Raw genomic sequence first — 12189 nt, forward strand, 5'->3', positions numbered from 1 at the left:
TTTTTTCGGGCCTTTTTTTTTGAAGTGGGAAATGGTTTTTTTTTTTTTTTTTTTTAATTCCCCCCCCCCCCCCCCAAATACTTTCTTGCTGGTTTCTTGGCACTTTGTCTTCCAGGTTTGTTTGAGCTCAAGATGTGAGGCTGTATCAGTGAGTTCGGGCTAGAAAACAGCTGGCTGATGCAGGTGATTCAGAAATCAGGACAGGCAATGGCTTGAATTAGCCATATAAACACCTGAAAGATGGCTTGCTCCATTACACTAGAGGAGTTTCATTATTTGTGAATATGTGTCATTTTGCTTGGTCTAACATCAAAACACCAGGTATCCTAATAAACTAAAAGGGTTTGAAAGGAGAAGCAAAAACATTGCTATGCAATATATTGTTTTTCCAATTTCACATTTTTCATTAGTTTCATCATTTATTTGGAGCTGGTTTTGTGCAAAGTTTGTCAGATCCTGTAACGGTGTTGGATAAGACCCTCTGAAATAAAGTGCAAAAGGGTGTTGTTGAACTTCCGCGGAATCTATCAGTATCAGCTGGTTTTCTTACAATGCTTTAATGCAAATAAATCATACTCAGTATTTTTTCTACAAAAGTTTTATAGTAATTTTAATCCACATTAAAGTTTTTTGATCTGAAGGCATTTTGGATGTTGTAGAATTGATTACAGGTTAATAATACATTGCATTTTGATACTCCATGTGTTGTTGGGGTTCTGAAAGGAGCACAGGCAACAGTTCTAATTAGAGCGTTAAAAAGGTTTTGAAGTCTGAATAGCTGCATATTATATAATTGCACATGTAAAGTTGAGTTGTGCGTTTAAATTGCTTCATCCTCGTTGGCAGCCTGCTGGCAAATGTTAATGATCTCTTCAGAAGTTGCAGGAAACTGATCTCTGTCCTTTCTGAGGGCGCTTTGCTTCTGTTTGGGTTTTGGTCAAGAATGCATTTGTTGGTATGTTGGTGCCTAGTTTTATAAAGGGAATTACATAAGAATTTTGGGAATGCTTAGAGGGTGAAATTTTGAGATGTATTAGCTTCCAAAATCTACACGAGAAAACTGGATTACAGCCAGCACCACAAACAACTTTACATTTTTGCAAGCTTTTCCTGGTTTTTTTTGTCAGTTGAGGTGCATTATACTTCTTTGTAGTACAGTCAGAAAAAACACTGCTATGGCTGTTTATCATGTCCAGGTTAGGAGTTTTGGGGTGAGGTGGTAGGGAAATTATTCAGTGTTGATGTGTCTCTATCAGAGGTTACATACCCTAGCGAGGAACATGGGAAAAGTCTGAAATTGGGCTGGTAATGGTAATGGGCATTTGCCTGAGACAGTAGGTGTGCGGACGGGGCACTCTGCGTAGACGTGGGTTGGAAAAGCTTTTCAGGATTACTCTCAGCAATTCTCATTTACCAGAGCTGGTGGTCTCTCTTTGGACCGACTCTGAGTTTAGTTTTCTTCAGAAGTGTGCTCAAATCTCGTGATGTCTTTGCTCCTGAGCAGCATCTTGAAATGCTAATAAAGCTGTGGTATCATTTGCTTGTGCAGAGGATTTGATCTATGCTTTCTTGATGCCATTATGACTGAGGCAGATGCAGAGAGCTGAACCTATATATGGCTTACGGGGAGGTTGTTTGTCGTTGCAATTGCAAGCTGAATGAGCCAATGGCCTATCGGGTGATTTCAGATTTTCTTTATGGCGTCCTGCTGGCTGACTTCTTCAGCTGTGATGAGCTCATCTGTCCTTGACACCGGAATCACAATTCTTGGGAGGTCTGCAGAGCAGCTGGTTGCGAGTGTCTCTTTCATTGACATACATATCCAGAGCAGTAGGATCATTCTCCTCTCTTAGCTTCCTTATAATTCTGGATGGAATTAAGGATCATGATTCCTAGAATATCCCTACAGACTTTATTTTGTCATTTGCAACAGAACCAATTTTAGCAAAGGATGTGGTTATCTGCAATACCTAGACAGTAATAAAGTGGTGATACAGAATCTTGTACATGTCATTGTTCTTGCGTTGCATCTGGGGTTTTGCTGCACAGTCCACTGACACCAGGCTTCCAATGTGTCAACTGTCAGATTGTCGTCATCTTCTGCACCTTTAAATTCCACGCACATTTTTTCATTTCGTGGCTGGTTTACAGAGCAGCTCTAATGGCTGGTGTATTTATTAGAGAGCTTTTGAAAGAGCACCTACGTGGTTTAAAGGCATGCACACAGCAGCACAAAATTCATTACCCTGCACCACACGCTGACCAGGATAATGCAGAAGACATGACCCGTATCTTCCAGGGCAGAACTTCTAGGGTTGGCTAAGCAAAGTTTTCAGGTCTGGGTTGCTGGGGTTTTTGTTGTTTTGGGGTTTTTTTACCCTTAGAATCAAATTTTGTGAGATCTTTGTTTGTTTGTGGAAGAGGCTCTCGCTGTTAGCCTGACTTGAACCCTGTCTTTACTATCTCCGTGTTTTCTCCTGCAGTCGCAAGCCGGCTTTAGACCCTGTCACCAGCTGCGTGCTTTGGTGGCTCATCTCTTGGGGCAGTGGGAATAGTTAGACTTCAGGAGTTATCATAGCATCTCTCTGTCTTTACAGAAGTGTCATCTGTGTTTGGCTCTGTCCTGTCCTCCAAGTCCTCCTCTAATCTGTGCTGTCTTCTGTCCCATGTGACTTTTAGTCCTTTGTATTCACTGTGGAAGTTACTGCCACAGCCAGTGAGCTGGCCCGTCTGCGAGTACGGCCAGGCTCTCACTGACAGTGACGCTGCACCAGGTCCTGTACCCTCTTCTGGAAGAAAGTTTTTCTTTCTAGGGAAAAGAGATTTCCTTGAAAGACGTGGACTCATGGTGAAATTTTTTTTCAATGTAGTTAATCAAAATTGGACTTTATCTTTCAATTTGTATTATGATTTCTTAAAATACAGCAGCAGGTTTCATGAACCTCTCCATCAATCAGAAGTAAATCCCAGACTCCTTTCATTTTCCTCTTGCTGCCTTAAGTAGTTTTAAACATTATTTTAGAATGTAACAGAATTTCAGTTTAAAAATAGGGCTGGCAACAGATCAGGTGTGGGCTGAAACTTTTCAGCTTTTTAAGGGGTTGTGAGATAGCAGCACTGCCCTGATGAACTTCATTATGCCATATGAATATAAAATATTCATATAAAGGAAGATTTGCAAAGGCATAAAGAAAAGGCACCTATTTTTTCAAAGCATCTGGGAGTCTTAAATCTTAGTCTTTTATTTTAAAGTTACTTTTCTTGTGTTAAGATTGCAGATTAAATGTCTTCAAAATGTGTAAATTTTTGTATTAAATAATTTTGTGATCCAATCTTGAAATATATGTGAATTATCTGTTGTTACAGATCAAATCAGATTCTTCACTGAATCATATTGTGCACACGTTCAGAGTGTTGGTGATGCTGTATCTTAGGCTCTGTTATGCATTTGTCGTTGGAGAGGAGAATAATTGATGTCTACGGTACCTTGATGAATCAAGGCCTGAACTGTAATTGTTGGAAACAGCAAGTTTAGGAGTTGATGGGTTTATCAGGACAAGTCACTGTAATTGATTTATGTGCGAGCAAGACCACTAATTTCACAGAATATCTGCAGTTCTTAGCATGTCCCTCATGTATAATGTCATCTGTCAGTAAAAGCAGAGCGGATTAGCTTGATAACTTACAGTTAACCAAATCTGTCAAGAAAATGGTCTTATTGTCCAGCTTGTCTTTTTGTAATGAAGCTGTGGATGGGGGTTAGCAACAGTGTGTTCACCCTTCTGCAGGTCATGGAGGGTGGAAGGGACTAATGCATTTGAAGCTGAAAAGCTCACGCTTGACCTTGATGATTAAAGTTTTTCTTATCATCTAGCAGCAGTTGAGCCTGAATTGTCTCTTAAGAAGTCAAAAGGTCTAATCAACCTAATGAACAAACTCAATCATCAGCACTTTAGGGAAGGAAGTGTGTTAATGCTGTCACAGCGCTGGGCTCCCCCAGCTGCGCTGCGAGTGTTGGCAGGGGCGGCACATAGCTCAGTTGTGAGAGGAGAAGCTGCCGTCGCTGTGCTGGATGTACAGAGGAGCAGAGGAAGCTTCTGCAGGGCAGGGCGTAGATCTTTCCACGTTGGATGTATTCTTCTCTGGCCATGGGAGAAATTCTTAACACTCGTGCTTCTTGCCCAGAAAGATTGAGGTGATTGTGGTTTTCTCTGTAAACACTTGCTAAAGTAAATCAAATACAGGTTATTATCTTTAAAATTAATTGTCCTGAAACTGTAGCTGTCACAGAAGAAACCTTCTTTCTTTTCCAAAACCATGGAAATTCATTGGCCCAAGGAAAGGGTGGTAGAAACTATCCTAAAAGAGCGATTTCTTCCCTCTTTGAAAGAGACCCATCCTGTGCCTAGTCACTTGCAATTGATCCTTTTCCTCTTGTTAAGACCAGTCTGTGACCTCTGGCATTTGTTGACTGCTGGCGTAGAGGTGAGGTACATGGCAAGATGATAATCTTGGTGATTCTGGATGTCCAGTTCACTGGGGGCCTGGAAGAACTCAGTTTCTGCAGTCTGATTATTTGAAGCTGAGTATTTCCTTCATTTTCCTCATAAATTGAGTTAAAAACTGATGTAGGGGGTTGCACTGTTGCATTACAATGGCGAGGTCAGTTATGTCAAAGGCCAGGTGATCGGCAGCAAGCCTCAGCGGCAGGTTGGTAACCTCTGGGGTGAACACCCAACAATGAAGAGTCCGAATATATTTTATGAAAAAGCTCCATATTAATTATCTATCAGTATAATTTTATCATTCTTTGTTTCTTTCTTGGGTTTTATTCAATAAATGTATTTGCTTGCTGCATTGAGTATCTGTCAATTTAAGTGTGGGGGAAATTTGTGCCCTTATGGCAGATGCACAGCAGACTTCAGCATTAACATAACTCATTAAAATAAGATAAAAGTAGAGCTGCAAAACAATTTCTGTCTTTTGCCAATGAGGTTGTGAAAAAGGGAAATTTCACTCATTCAGTAGATAGAAGTCTAATCTTCCTGAACTGTGGAGAGAACAGAGGAGACATTCCTGACGTGCCTGTGCAGGTTGTCTGGCTGGGTCTCAGAGGCAGATAAGCAGAATATGCAAAATTCACGTGTCTGTGTGTCATTTTGGGGGGCATTAAGTACAATTACCTCTTTGGATGATGGACGTTTCTCCACCAGCGTTAGAAAAATGTGCGTAAAGCCAATGTGTTTATTTTGATGATACACAATTTTCCAGTTTCCATCTTTTTTGTCAGTCACGTGATTGAAAACTGGAAATAAACTACCGTTGATTCTTGTCATATAATGCCTGCTTTATTCTTCTATTTATTTGGGAAGGGAAGCAGATAGAATTGAGACAGTGGATTCAAATGGATTCAGACAAAGCTATTTCAGTGTTTAATGCTCTGAACTCTGCAGGGGGAACCCATCACTTTTTGTGAAGAAACATTTGTGTCCCATCGTTCTGCAGTCATGAGGCAGTTTCTTCAGAATGCCATTCAGCTCCAGCTCTTTAAGCAGGTACTGCCTTAATCGCTCTACTGTAGAAGCGCATTCTTTAACAATACAACTGGTTTCCTTGAGAGCTGTTCCTATATTCCTGGATCTGTCAGCCACATAATGATGAAAATTCATGTCGCTGGCAGCACCTTAATTCCTCCTCGCTGGCTTTTCTCAGATTCAGGTGATGAGGCTTGCTGTATTTTAAGAGGTGTGCAGTTCTTTCCCCTAAAGGTCTCTGCTCAGAGCATACCTTTTGATCTGAGCATCCCGAGACCCAATGTATCTGCTGTAAAATTTGTACAGAAAACACATTGCTCTTAAACATGATATTACTACTTCAGGGAGGCTAAGAACACATATGTATAGACAAACACGAGCGCTGGATTCTAGTGAAGCAGCAAACCTTGTCACACTGGAAAACATGCAGCCAGCTTGGGTGGTGTTTTCATAGTTTTTAGACTCCCTTCCTCGTAAGAACACAGGAGTTGTTCCAGCAAATGCAGCCTAAAGTCTTTCTGAAAAGAAAAAAAAAAGGGAAGTTGATTTGTTTACCCTCTCTTTTTACACCAATGTAGTTCATTGATGGCCGTCTGGATCTTCTTAACTCCGGCGAGGGCTTCAGTGATGTTTTTGAAGAAGAGATAAATATGGGAGAATATGCAGGTAAGAAATACAGTATTTAAATTCATTTCAGACACTGTTCTTGACTTACTCTTTGTGGGCCATCATGGGGTAATGGGGTAATGGATCTTCGTGGTTACTCACCTAAATAACTGAGGCTGCAATGATCCCTGCAGGTTGATGGGTCTTAAATTTTTGTGCTTTTCTCTGTCAAGAACTTTGTTTGAGCAACATATTGTGGTTTGAATAGTTTGTTCAGTCTTACAAAACCTCAGTTTACCACTTTGTTAAAGTGCACCTAGAAGAATTCTCGCAATGGTGGATACTGAAGAACCTTGGCTTTACCTGGAACCATCTAAATTTCTTTTAGCGATCTTAAAATCTCAGCATTTTCAAATGTCTGAAAGACGACCCGATAAATAGAAATGCCTTTTAGCAAGTAAAATGAAACTTGTAGATATCTCATTGACTTGTGTTTCCATTCAAAGAAAAGGATGTGTGGTGGCCTAACTAACCAAAAAGGATGGTGTTCCCGTCCCATTTTGTACCGTCGATGCTTCTAGAACCATAAAGCACTAACATTGCACGTTTCCAGCTTGTTTTCTGTTTGGTACAGAGTTCAGTTTCTTTGGTTTTGTGATTCTCTCCAGGTAGCGACAAGTTGTACCACCAGTGGCTCTCCACAGTGAGGGTAAGAGCACAATATTCTCCCAACAGACGTTCTGCCTCTTACTGGACCATTGTACAGTTCTGTGTGGCCGTTAACCTCTGTCCCCAGGAAGATGACAGACCTGTTCCCTGCAGTGTTTAGCTGTAACCAACTTGAGTTTAGTTGTGAGAAGCTAATGCACTCTTCAGATGAAGTAAAGAACAGAAGAAAACATATGCTAAAAATGAAAAAACCCACCAATTCTCAAGTTTTTGAATCTTGGGGACTGCTGGAAATAAGTTATTGTCATGTTAGAACACAATGTGGGGTTTATTTCCTTTCAACGGAAAGGGAAGGTTGCCACACCACAAAGCTCTTTCTGAAGCTGAATGGTGTGAAGTGCTGAATAGGGACAGCGCTATTTGGGATGGGGTTTGTATCTTTGGTTTATTATTTTAAAATTTAAATACCTTTAGAGACTAGCATGTTGTTTCAGCTGATAATTGACAGCTGATTGTAAAAGCCTCTTGATGCATAAAATGTGATCTATTGAAAAGTGAAGTATTTCTGGTTTATAGGTACGAGTCGGTGGGAAAGATTGACTTGTTTTCTGGCAGAATGGAGTTTTGCAGCATTCCATTTGCCTATTGTCCTTGTTACAAATGGAATTATGTTGCTTACATAAAATGCTGGGCTCAATATTAACTTGATAATTTTGAATTAAACGTATTTTATAACAGTCATGCAAAAAATCCCATCCTGTAGTTAGACAGATAAATATATATACATATAACTAAGTATAAATACGTGAGCTGACAAGGAATTTTGAAATTCTAAGAAGAGGGAATGGCTGTTGAAGATTAGTTATCATGTAGTAACAGAAGGAGTAACTCTTGAAACCGTTTGTGTCTGATTGCTTCTGGTCTCTGGAAATATAAGTTTGCACTGAAATAAGAAAACACAAAATTATCTGGGGTGTTTTTCTTTATCAAATGAGGTACCGGACAGCAATAGTCAGTGGTGTGTGGAAGGTGTAACACACCGCCTGGACTAACAGATTATTCTATCTGACATATTAGTGTCTTATGACTTTTATTATGCTTGCCACATGCAATTCGGCTCTTCTAGAATTAACGTTTATGACTGTAGTTAGATTTCATTTCCCCTCAATTTATCCCACTATCAAGAGCTTAGATCTTTAAAAGGTAGCATGCTTTTGATAAACAGTATAGTGGGATCATGAAAGGGGAATAAAGATCTCGCTCCTTCGGATCGAATGTACAGGCTTTCCCGATACTGAATTTTCTGCCCCAGACATTGAGTATTTGGTAGGATGCTTTTGTCTGAAACTTGTTTAGGGTTTTAATGCCATGTACAGGACACTCTTGAGGGTGACTGGAACAATCACTGAACGCTGTTGGTGAGCTGAACTGTAAGGCAAGGGGGTCTCAGATTTAGGAGCACTGACACTCTCCGTTTGAAAACTGCTCTGTTAAACAGAACTGAGGTTCCTCTGAGAAACATTTCATACATTTTTACTAGTGTTCCTTTTCTTGAAATGTACGATTTTAATGTTCAGCTTGGCTAATAAGCATAGGTAATGGATTGGTATTTTAAGATAAGAATGGTGAATTTCAGATTGCTGTTTGCTTTAAAGAGCTTTGATGAAATTTATTCTCTTGTTACCATAATTATAGAAAGGAAGCGGAGCCATTTTAAACACAGTAAAGACCAAGGCTAACCCTGCCATGAAGACTGTCTACAAGTTTGTAAGTATCAAGTACTGGCTTACTACTGAGATAAGAGTCTAATTACGATTCTGTTTTAACCTTTCAAATGAAACTCAAGACTTAAATTCATTTCTATTGGACTCACAAAATTACTTAAAATACGCATCCATCTAAATTTCAAATTTAAATGGAAAAGTCATTTTGAAATTCAAACATAATTGAAATGCAGAGGAGGCGGGGAACTTGTGATTTCTCTTGAGAGTATAAATGATAAATCCTATTATTACATAGGACTGTTTCTGGGAAATAGTGCCTGTATGCTCTGCTAGGCAGCGCTACCATCTCATCATTTCTCTGTTGGAAATCATCGTTACCTTGGGTTTCTCTGCTTGCAGCTTCATCGAAATAAGGGGATCCTCTCATTTTTCAAATTGTTCCCATCTTTTCTAAATGTCAATTAATTTTCCCTAAAGATTTCTTATACCTGCTTATTTAGAGCCCAACTTACTAGGTTATTCTTTAAATGAGTATGTTGTAACACATAGCTAGTGTGTTCCCGTATTCCCGTGCACAGCTGCCAGTTCCACTCTGTGAGGTGAAACAACACAGAAACAGCGACGATTTCTTAGAAGCTCAATTTTAGGAAATAATGCTACAAAAAGCATTGAGATAACTATTCAAACTTTCATTTTCGCCTGCGGTCCTCCAGCCTGAGAGATGAGTAGGATGAGATTAGCTCTGCTAAATGGATCTGGCATCCCGAGCGCTGCACAGAGGAAGTTCGCAGGCTTTTTATTCCTGTTGATTGATACCTTATAAGCCAGAGAAATCCTTGGAGGGGAAGACGAGGGTGTGGAATGCAAAACGGTGAAAGATGTCTGTGGCATCAAAACAGAGAAGACACAGTTTTTGCAAAAACTGTGTGTGTGTTTGTCTGTCTGAGGCTTTTTTAGCTTTCTATTTGTTTTAATATGTTTTCAGTATCCTGTTACTATTTTTTCCCTGTCATTTTTAGTAACTAGAGAAGGTGAATTTGATGCACTGAAATCAAGTGTTGTCACTGCTGGAAATAAAAGGGGATTTTAACTTAAATTAATTTTTCATGCAGGCAAAAGATCATGCAAAAATGGGAATAAAAGAAGTGAAAAACCGCTTGAAGCAAAAGGTACTTGAAGTTCTTATTCAAAATGTATAAGCACCACGTATGAAATACTTAGCCGCGAAAAGCATTATGTGATCAATAGGAAGCTGTTTGATAGGGTGTTGTTAGCACACTTCAAAATGCATTACCAGCTGTCCCGGATTTTTCACACTGTTATAAATATTCACAGACAAAAAATCCTGTCTTCAGATACATTAAGGCTCTGACTTAAACCCACAAAAGCCAGAAAATTGAGTGTTCTGTTTGGAGTGGTCCCTCTCCTGTCCTTTGTGCTGTGTGTCCTTTGTGCTGGGGGCTTTACGTGAGCCGCGAGATCTTTCCCCCAGCAATAGCAGTGAACTTCTGGCAAACAGCAAATTGTTGTTATTCCTACAGTAACCTCTCAGGGAACGTAGGGTAATGTCTGTCGCTGGGAAAAGGGATTGGAGGTTTCCTGACTGCTGCAAAGTTTAGACCTAAAGGAATTAAATTAGAGTTGGTGCTCATTTCAAATTTGAAATATTGCAGGAAAAAAGACTCAGACTGTTTGTTGTTTTCCAAATCTGTCTGTGTTTGTTAATGGTACAATTCCAGGAACGCTGAGTTGTGTTCGAAGAAGGTGTTATCCAATACTAATTGCTCCTTTTATGCCCCAAGTATGGTCATATTGATACACGTCTTCTGAGGGAATGGTTAGCTCTGCTGCGGGTTTATTGCCAGTATTACATTTATTCTGTGAAGCAGAGCTGGGAGGGTCTTGCAGGAAAAGGGGATTGCTGACTCCCTAATAGAACTGAAGCTCTTGCACAGAAATTTTTATTCAATTTGTTGCACAATAGTTTGGGGGTTTTTTTTAATCTGTGCTATCTCAGTAAATTTCTTCTCTAGACCATCATCTTCAGGCAGCGCTGCAGATGGGTTCCCACGGCACAAACAGGGACCTGCCTGAATGTCAGCGGCGTTCATACAAAGGCATTATTGTGCAGCCAGGTTCTGAGCTGATGGAATTAACGGTGTGTGCAATCCCAGTGCTGTTCGCTCTCTAAATACTCTAGCAGATTGCTGGACATTTTTGAGGAAGATAAAGTTGCTTCAGATGCTTTTACTGTTATTTTATTTTATTACACCTACTACTTCATATGTGACCACTTGAGGTTTAATATGGAAAGATTAGAAACATGAAGCGTTTTTCTTGTACATGGAATTTTTTACGTAATTCCATGTGTTTCACTTCTGGACATGAGCTTCATGAATAATAAAATGTTTGGCCCTCTCGTATGCATTTCTGGAGCAGTTGGAGCTGTGTAAAATGACCAGGTTGTTTTCCTGTGTTTTAAATGCTAATATAGTTGTATGCTATTCTGTGACATTTGTGTAAAAGGCTGAGGAACATCTCATTCGTTTATTGCTCTGGGTTATTAGTGTTGGTGCCTTCTCAGCCCTTCAAGCAGCCAGTATTCGTTTCAAAAAACACACATAACATTTACAAATAAACAGCCCAATTTTGTTTCCCCTTCCTTATTATGTGGCATTTCTGTAAGATGGTTAAACGTGATTGTTCAACATACGCTTTCACAGGAGCTTAAAAGATTTCAGTGAGTAGCTGACACATGCTGCTCTACCTCTCCTTTCTTATTTCAGGCTGTTCTTTTCTAGTCCATCCTCTTCTCCATTTTGAATACAGGAGGGGAAGGTAACGCGAAAATGAAGGTTTGCTCCGTTTAAAGTGATAAAAATAGCAAAAATTGTTTTGGCCACCCTCCTATTATTTTTAATGTAAATGTCATGCTGCTCTGTGGATAAGTCTATTAGTGCATCCTCACCAATTTTCAGGTGAGAACATTGTATTTTTCATGTCTTTACATACTAGTATGTGCAGGTGTTAACTGCTTGAAACTCTGGCGTAATTAAACAATTTTTGCCAGGTTTGGGATGCCAGTCGTTCATCTTCTAAGGATAACCTCAGGTTATTTTTAAACCGAACTTACTATCCACTGCATTTTAACATATTATTTTCCATTATTAATACAAAAAGTGCATAGGCCACTGGGAAGGAAAAGTCAAATATAAACATCCCTTTTCCAGTTTTCGCTGCCAAATATGAGCAGCTTCTGTACAATATAGAATTTAAAAATGCAATAAAGCTAGAGGTCTGCTTCCTCCAACTCTGCATAGCAATGGCGACCTCTTAAATATAATCAAGAGCCCATTTTGCCCTTGGTCTGCTCCAGCCTCGGGTTTGAATTGCAAATGGGAAATGCAGGATTGACCTGTTGAGAGGTCACTGTGGTGTGTGTAAGGTCCTTCTTTAATATGATAGTAGAGATTGAATGGGGCTCTATTTCCATCCCTTGTTCATTTGTGGTACAGTATTTCAAAGCAACAGAAATAGTTTTCAGAGGATTCTTATGAGTGATAGCAAATAATTGTTAATAGAAACAGCATGGTAGCTTTATTTTATATCGGATACCGTACTTTTTTCTTTTTCTTCCTTTTCTCTCTCTCTCCCCG

The 12189-nt window shown here is 39.7% G+C and overlaps 1 protein-coding gene across 1 annotated transcript in view; it reads left to right on the forward strand.

Annotated features, from left to right (window-relative positions):
- The window catches only part of LOC104495831 (DENN domain-containing protein 1A-like), a gene marked incomplete at its 5' end in the record, with an annotated part of 111914 nt that overhangs the window by 64433 nt on the left and 35292 nt on the right, over positions 1-12189 (forward strand). The window contains 5 exon segments of the mRNA XM_010138861.1: positions 5454-5555; positions 6113-6200; positions 6809-6849; positions 8505-8576; positions 9646-9702. Of these exon segments, the coding sequence (XP_010137163.1) occupies positions 5454-5555; positions 6113-6200; positions 6809-6849; positions 8505-8576; positions 9646-9702 (360 nt within the window).

The sequence above is a fragment of the Buceros rhinoceros genome, unplaced genomic scaffold, assembly GCF_000710305.1.
Source record: "Buceros rhinoceros silvestris isolate BGI_N320 unplaced genomic scaffold, ASM71030v1 scaffold7296, whole genome shotgun sequence".
Classification (NCBI taxonomy): Eukaryota; Metazoa; Chordata; class Aves; order Bucerotiformes; family Bucerotidae; genus Buceros; species Buceros rhinoceros.